Genomic DNA, 8,513 nt, shown 5'->3' on the forward strand with positions numbered 1-8,513 from the left:
CATTTATGGCTCTGCTCAATTTCCCAGTCCAGATCATTTGCATACATAATCCACTCTTCTAACCTTGAGAGGGTACCGTCTCCCAGGAACAGGTGTCAAGATGAATGCTCTGAGGTATACAAAAGGAAAGCCATGGCCATCCATTTCTTGTCAAGAGATAATGCTTTCCTTTTCCAGCGTGGCCTTGATGTGCACACACACACACACAATCTGGCTCCCGGATTGTTTTTATAATCCTGATCTGGGGTAACTGGGAAGTTATAGAACATACACATTTAATGCTAATTACAGATGCAATGCCTTGTTTAAAGTAGCCCAAGAACTAGTACTCCGTAAGTGTGCCTCAAAGCAAACGAAAACCTGCCGTGCTTTATTTTCTTCAAAGTTTGTTTGCACAGTAATTTGCTGCTGGCTTGGCACGCAGACTACCCCACAACACATCAGCTACATAGCCAGCCGCCCAAGGCACCGGAGGTGAGTCCAAGCGCAGAGCACTGCCTTGCCATGGGAAGTATGAATCTACTTTAGACACTTGGGGGAGCCCCAGGAAGCAGCCACCCCTCCTTTCCCTCCCTGCCTGCCTCCTTCCTTTGAAGAGAAGGGTACACTCTGCTTAATGGACAGGGGACAGAGAAGGCACTATCAGGGTCATCAGAGCCAGGTTTCAGGAACTTCTCTCTGTGGCTAGTCCTCAAGAGTGCGCTGCCGTCATTTGAGATGAAACACAGGCCAGTAAGTCTTCATCTAAAAAACGGCGTTGCACGAAGCTAAAGTCTCACATGGTAATTCATAGACTGGCACGTGATACCGTGTATTTCATTTCTTCCGTGGTCTCAGACACAACAAAGCTTCCACGTCAGATCACAGCATCTTAAGCAACTTACACCCATTAACATTCTATGCCCCAGAGACCCTGAAGACTCAACTCGAGAGCTGTTTTCCTCTGCTGCTGCTGCTGCTGCTGTTACAGAAGGTGGGCGACCCTGACAGACCATGCGTGTGCACATAAAAGAAAAGGCCCATTTGTTGGCTTCCACGAATCTGGCGAATCTGGATTAATGACAACCCCGAGACAAAGGACTGCTCGTATCAGATGTGCACTCATTTTCGCAAGCTCAGCACACTCAGTCATGTGTTGGCTGCCTTACGTGGGAGCCCCATACACCAATGGAGATCAATCATAAACAAAGTCTGAAATCCCAAATTTGTACTCCTGTGGATATGGGCTTCAAGCTGAAGAAACAAAAAAACGAGAGTAAGGGCCACAGTGCCCGGGGATGATGACTTCACAGGTCTTGTGGGTTTTTGTTTTTTTTTTTTGTTTTTTGTTTTTTTTTGGTGGTGGTGGTCCTACAACACAGTGATATCCTCATCAACAACTGGAAACACTAATTGTACTTTCCCATGCCCTACAGGGTTAGTTACTGGATATGGTTTGATATTCATGTGTCCGCCTAAAATCAAACTGGCGTTATAGTAATTGTAGTCATTTACTAATGCCAAAAAGAGAGCTTCATACTAGTGGATCAAAACTCATAACTGCAACAGAATGGGACCCTGAAGTTCACCTCCAACGAGAATTTCATTCGTATCTTCAGGCCCCTTGATTTTAATAAACACATGCAAATCTCTTTGAGTAAAGCAGGCTGAAACAGTTCCTAGTTAAAGAAAAGAAAGCAGGGTTATCTCTGACAGAGAAGAAATCTTAGGAAAGGGAACAGAAAGAAAGACACTAAACCAAAGAGGGCCATACAGAAACTTAGCAAGTGACCACACGGGCATTAAGAGTACAAATATTTATTAAGTGTGCATCCTGGTGATAGGGCCAGTGAGAGCAGTCATTAACCAAAAAGATTGCAACTGTCATTTCAGAAATGTCAAGATTTTAAAATACTGTCTAAAGGAGAAAGGTCTACTAATCTGAACACCTGGCAACACAGGCTGTATGTGCCTCTCTTTATTCTAAAACTAGAGCCTCCTTCATGGTCTGGAGGGCTGGGCTTCCTCAGGGCAGCACAGAACCCCCTCCCAGATCCCACTTCATAATTCACAATGTTCTTTGTTAATTATTTAAAAGCCCATTGATTTCCACATTGATGAAAAGTTATACTTGTAAAAATGGCTAAAGGAATCCAGCCTTTTCACTTTGCTGACTCTGTCCTGTGGAGAGAGACATCAAGTTTATGTATTAAAGCCATCGCAATAAATAGTTGATAACACAAAAGCCTGCTTGCGTGCATTTCAAGAATCGAATGGCCCGGGTAAGTGCTGCAGGAGGTGTCCAAGGTAACTGTGGACTCTTTGTTGATGTTAATGGCAGAAGCACATATTACCTGTGCTTATCACAGTTCTGGGGGACATCACCGAGAGCCCATTATTCCCAGGGACATTCATCCCCTGAATGCAGGTCTAAGCAGAATGAAAAACTCAACTTGGGTGAAATGCCCCTGAGGAGAAGGGGGTGAAAACCATGCCGGGTTTAATGACTTTTAGTGCAGATGTCAAAGGTGTGGTGCCTTTGCATTTAACAGGCAGGTCCTCAGACCCCTCAGAACACTTCTCACTGAAGCCCAGAACAGAGATGTGACAAAACTTGCACTGCCCCCCAAGAACCCACCAGGCAAAGCACATTCTTTGGAGAAAATGGAGCCGAAGACTGGCTGAAGACTGGCATGGATATGTCAAATAGGAAGCTAATTAAAAGCCGAAGAGGGTGGGAAAGCCCGCAGTGTGTGCCAGTGGCAGCTGACAGGCACGCAGGAGCACACCAAGCCACTGTGCCCTTAACAGCCACAAAAACCGCCCGATTCACACTCCCACCGCAACACCTCCCGCTCCACAGCCAAAACACACAACTTCAAAAAATAAGCAAATAACCTGGCCCACCGTGCTTTATGAAATCAAAACTGTTCTTGCATAGGGTGCTACTCCCGTGCCCAACAAAGGCAAAAAGAAAAAAAAAAACTAAGGGGACAAGTCTGCACCAGTTACCGACTGTAGTGTCTTAGTCTACGGCAGGGAAAGCCATGGCGTGGAATGGGAGAAACTGAGGAAACAATGACCCCAAGTGCGATGGTGACCAGTTCTGCCTGTGACTTCAGCGTCCACTCCAAGTCACATTACCTAACAAAGCGTGTTGCCAAAATGGCAGATCTCCCAGTCTCCAAACACCTCAAAGAGGATGTCCAATTCTTAATTTATATTCACAATGGTGACTTTGGAAAGTTTAGGCCCGAGATCAGAAAAGAAAGAAAGAAAAAAAACTTCCATTCTAAACGTGAACATGCTACCTTGATTCAGAACACGAAATGCCAGTTGGAAAACTATACAAATACAGAAATTTATATTGTGCCATACAGTATACTTTTTTCTTAACTGAGAATCAAATATGAATGTAAACATCCACACCTTACAAGTAAAATTATAGTCTATTATGCAATTCAGTATTGTCACCTGTGAGCTCCCTTAACACAGCGTTAATGCATTTTCCAATTGAGTTTTCTAATTCATTTTCAAAGCACCTCGATTGTTAAACAACAGTGAAGTGATGGGTATCTGCACGCTGTTTGGATTTAGAGAAATGATTCCTAGTGTGAGAGGCCAGAAACTTGAAAGCAATCAAGAGGGTGACAGGATCCTCGCTTTCCCAAGTGATGCTCCACTTGCCACCCTCAGAGCATCTCAGACTCTCTTCCCATTCATGCTGAACTCTCTAAACCAATGTTCTCCACCATTTGAAAGAATACAGTCATATTTGGGAGATCAATATGGCTCAAAGATTCCTGCCAAATGCTCCCCACATCATCTAACACACCCTTCTCAACACTCCTGAAAGCACTTGCCAAGCAACCCCAAGCCATGGGTATTTCAGCACCCCTGTGGTGAAAGATTACAAATCCCAATGCTTGAGCAGATACCCACCCTGGACCCTCTCACTGAAAGCATCACCTTCCCCTCGGAATCAGTCACAAAATGCCAGGCAGCCGCTACCAAGGGTAACAAAGCCTTAAACAGCTGGAGATAATTACACAACTGTCAAGCTGCACACACAACAAAAACCAAAGCAAAGCTAGTGAATTCAATGTGAGAAACTATGCTGATGAGAAGGTAAGAGAAGTATCTTAGTCATTTCCAAATTGCTATCACACAACGACCAACAATAGGGCTGACAAACTTTTGTGCGGTATGTGTGCTTTCTAACTTCCAAGAGAAGAGAAAAACGTTATTTCATGTGCTTCCCCAAAGGTGAGCTAGAAGCTATGTAAGTACAACCAAGACCCCCAAGGGGAGGGGGGTTCTTTTGGAGTTGCTGCAACCACAACATGAATATGGGGAATATTTCTTTAAAGCTATGCAATATGCTCGCCCCTTTCAACGCATACACAGGACACACAGGCTATGTCACAGTCCAGAGCCTGTCATATAAAACATCTGACAGGCAGGCAAAAAGCCAGAGTCCAGGCAGGGCTGAGCCAGAGGGTCACAACTATGTAAATGAGTGTCTTCTATAAAGGCAGATGAATGTATCAAGTTTTATCAACTGATTAAAATTCAGCAAACTTCTTCCCAATCTAAAGGTGAACCATTTTCCCCGTGGTTTCAAGGAACCTGGTGCCTGGCATTTTTTTTTCCAGCGGGTACACCTTGCCATCCACTGTTGGGTGATGCTTTATTACGATATTCAAATTTCGTGCGACAAACCCTTTCATATAATGCCCCGAAATGCTATTCTCTGAAACGGAATGCCATAAATAAAATATGGACTTGGTTACCAGGCAGCATGCACAACACATATGGTACATTGGCCCAAAAGACGCATTTTTAAATGCTGTAAAAGTTAACTTAACAATGTAAGCTGTTTATCCCCACTCTCAGAGAATTGTCCCCTAAAGGCCAATCTTATTCTCTATTGTCAAGAGAATATCTGGATTTATTTGCCTAATTTGCTAACTTGAAATTCTCTTCACCCGCTCTGATCTCCAACCCTCAGCCAGCCACCCACCAGTACATTCTTTGTCTTACAGGGGAGAAAAGAGGGGGGGGTCATATATCTCACAATGTAATTTTAAGCATATTGCTGCCTATTTGAATTAAAATTGATGCAGCTTCTGATAAAAGCCTAATAATCAATTCTCCATTCTCATTAGGCTACAGAATTATACAGACGCAGACCAATTTCTTAAGTTTGTGGACCACTCTCCTAGCTTATTACCCGGCAGAGCATCTGAGTGGAAAGATAACCACACTCATTCTCCTTATCTGTAATGATGTAATGCACCCCAGCCCTGGGTCTGGATGATTGGGGAATAATGGGATTGTACAACTGCAGGGGTGACAAACAATGCTGCTGGTATCTTTCCGACACACTGAACCCCACAACTCCCGTGCAAACCGGAGCCTCGGGAAAACGAGCACCCGATTCTGCCCCCCTTGGATGAAGTTAGCATCTCTTGGCCAGGGAAGCATCTGCTCTCGCACTGAGACAGCCATGTCTCAACTGAGAGGAGAGCCGTGCAAACACACTGTTTCCCAGCCCCAGCCAGGACAGTGCGAGTTCAGTATTGGGCTTTTCTTTGTGTTTAGAATCAAGTGTCATCTAAAAATAACCGGTTGGTAGGGAGAAGTCGCTGCACAGTACAATGCCAAGAACTGGAGACCAGAGACTACTCTGATAACTGATGCCGCTCTGGGCTCACGTTTCTTTGGAAAAAACTAAATCTGCCTCCATTTTCTGTGCTAGAAAAATCATCCGCTGTCTGTCACCACAGAAACCTTACCTTTTGCAGAAGCTGGGAACCCGAGTACTTGGCGGCAATGGATTTTATCTCCCCACCAAAAGCGGAGGCCCACAGCTTCACCCTACAGGGAGAAAGGGCAGAGGAAGAAATGTAACACCCGTGTCACGGTCACACACGCACACACCAGGCTGTGGCTGAAGGAGCAGGACGATAAGACATTAAAGAAAAACGGAAATAAAGATAGATAAAGCACTTTCATGCAAACTGCCAGCACCAAACTGCAGAGCGCAGCGCGGGAGGGGGCCGGGGGTCAGTGGAGTTCAGAATGCATGAAGTCTCCCTGGCTCTCCAAAAAGACCACGGGCTTTCGCAGAAACAATCCCCTGGTTGTTCAAACACCTAAAATGAGCATCACCTGGCAAATACTACTCTCAAAAAATCCACCCATCCCCCGCTTCCCGGAAAAGTGGGATGGCAAGGTAACAGAAAGGGGGACCATTAAACGGCCCGTCGAAGTTGCAGTAGGTAAATAGGCTCTAAACTTGGCGCTGTCGCTGGAGGTGAACCTCTCCAGGTCTCCAACCCCAGGGAAGGGGCAAGAAGGTCCCACCCCAATCTCGCGATTCGGTGCCTATGCTGGGAAGCAGGTGCAAGAGGCGAGGCCCGCACCCGCCGCGGGTCCTGGCTAGCGGCACCTGCAGGCGCCCAAACTTGGGCACCCCGGGTCTGCCGGGCGCCGGCAGCCCCTCCCCGGGAGTCCCAGCACCAGGCACTTACACGGAGAGCGGGATCTGCTGCTCCGAGCGCACCACGTCCCCCAGCGCGGCGTAGAAGAGCGCGGTGGCGAGGAGCGCGGAGGCCCCCCCGGGACGCGCAGCGCAGCGAGCCCAGCCCGGCCATCCTGGGCTCCTTGCGACTCGCCGGCGGCAGCTGCGGCGACAGCGACTAGAGTGGCCGCGGAGAGCTGCGCCGGGCGGGCGGTGGGCGAGCGCGCTGAGCTGCCTGCTCCGCCGCGCGCCGCCCTGCCTGCTTCTCGCGCGCCGGGCTCACTTGGGGAGCAGAGAAAAAAGGATCAGGGGGGGTGGGGGAGGCGGGGAGGAGGCGGGAGGGAGCGCTGGGGAGGAGGCAGGCGCGGGAGGAGGGAGCGAGACGCGCCTCTTGCCGCGGCGGCTGCCCGGCCCCGCCTCGGCGGCCCCGGGGAGTCCGGCGAGCCGCGGCGGGAGGGCGGGAGGCACCCCGCGGGCGGAGACTCGCAAACTCCAGTGTCCTTGGCTGCCGCCGCTCGTGCCTTGCCCGGCCCGGCCCACTGCGGCCGCTGAGTTCTTTACAACTCCGCAGTCCGCCACCACCGGCGCGACTCTGGGGTTGGCCCCGGGCGGTCCCCAGGCCTTGGGAGACTGGAGCGGAGTGAGAGTCGAGGCTCGGGGGCGAGGCCGAGGGCCCTGGTGCTCCACACTTAGCCAGTGGCTGCTCTGGTGGATCGGTAGTGCCAGGAAGGGTCGGGGACGGTGGGGGTGGGAGGCTGCGGAGCCTAGAGGTGGCGCGACCCCCTCCCCGCGCCCCTCGCAGTTCCCGGGGAAGGGGCAGAAGTCAGTACGAGGACTGCTGGCGGCGGCCGCGTACCCGCTAGGACTGTGGCGGGCGGAACGGGCTGGGGATGGGACAAGAGGATCGGGGGTCGGGGGAGTGGACCGCGGCGTGGCCACCGGTCAGTGCTCTCGCGCCGCGGAGACTGATGGAAAGCGCGTAGGGTGGCGCTGCAGCCGCGGCGCGGGCGCCGGTGTGCTGGGTTAGGGAGTGCTAGGCTTGGGCATTGGGTGGCCGCACAGCCACCTCCGGCGCTCGGGACCACAGGCCTGGGTGCTTCCGAGATTGCTGAGGCCCGGGGTCCACAGCGCGCTACGCGGTGTACCCAGGGGCAGAGATGTCGGTGCGGGAGAGGAAGGAAACGGTGCCGCGTCCATCCTGACCGGCAAACACCCTTCCTCGGCCGGGGGAAAAGACTGCTCAGAGACCGGAGGCTCCCCACGCCAGCCCCAGCCAGGGAGGAGGCGGCTGAGGGGAGGCAAAACGCATTCTGGATGCCCACAGGGGAAGCCCAGGATGCCCCTTTCGCCCAGGCGAAAAGCCTTGTCCCCCATCCTCATGCAAGCTCTAGGGTGTGGCTAGGAACTTTGTGGAGCCCTCGCGCGGGCTGGCGGTAAAGACCAGAGTGAGGCTGAGTCATCCTTGCCTGGCGGAGCGCAACTCGCGGGTGACCGGGCCAGCTGTGAGCTCCTGACCTAGCCTAGTCTCCTGGTGCTCTCGCCTCCACCTAGGATCTCCTAAAGTGCATGTTTTTCCGCCTCCGGCATTTCATACCGTTTTCCCTGTCATCCTGCACCCCTGGGTTGCAGGGAACGGAAAAAAAGGTGGGCTCTGGCTTCTACTGGTTGGTATCAGGCTAGGGATCCAGTCCAGCTCTCCTGCACAGCAAGCTCAGGAAAAGTTACCTTGGCAGCGGATGCTTGGATTACTGAGTTGGCTGTGAGGGGCTCTTACTGGGCCTTTTTCAGAATATGGGCCGTCCCCAGCCCCGGTGGGCGTTAGGCCAGTCATACACCTACCCAGGGAAGCAGCTTCGGGAACAGACCCACCAGGAGAGCGCCAAGTGCACCCCGCCCACGGGCAGAGTCTCTACGGATGACTAACTGGTTATAATGAGTTCTCCGCTTCTGTGCACACCTCCCGCCTGAGAAAACGTGCCAGCCTTTCCCAAACAGAACCAAGCACAGC

The 8,513-nt window shown here is 51.1% G+C and overlaps 1 protein-coding gene across 1 annotated transcript in view; it reads right to left on the bottom strand.

Annotated features, from left to right (window-relative positions):
- Nucleotides 1-6,774, bottom strand: part of Cacna2d3 (calcium voltage-gated channel auxiliary subunit alpha2delta 3) — an 812,900-nt gene extending 806,126 nt beyond the window's left edge. The window contains 3 exon segments of the mRNA XM_040747790.1: nt 5,778-5,859; nt 6,516-6,601; nt 6,603-6,774. Coding sequence (XP_040603724.1) covers nt 5,778-5,859; nt 6,516-6,601; nt 6,603-6,638 — 204 coding nt within the window. The 5' untranslated portion in view covers nt 6,639-6,774.
- Between the last annotated feature and the right edge of the window lie 1,739 nt (nt 6,775-8,513).

Source organism: Mesocricetus auratus, unplaced genomic scaffold, assembly GCF_017639785.1.
Source record: "Mesocricetus auratus isolate SY011 unplaced genomic scaffold, BCM_Maur_2.0 Super-Scaffold_100006, whole genome shotgun sequence".
NCBI lineage: Eukaryota > Metazoa > Chordata > Mammalia > Rodentia > Cricetidae > Mesocricetus > Mesocricetus auratus.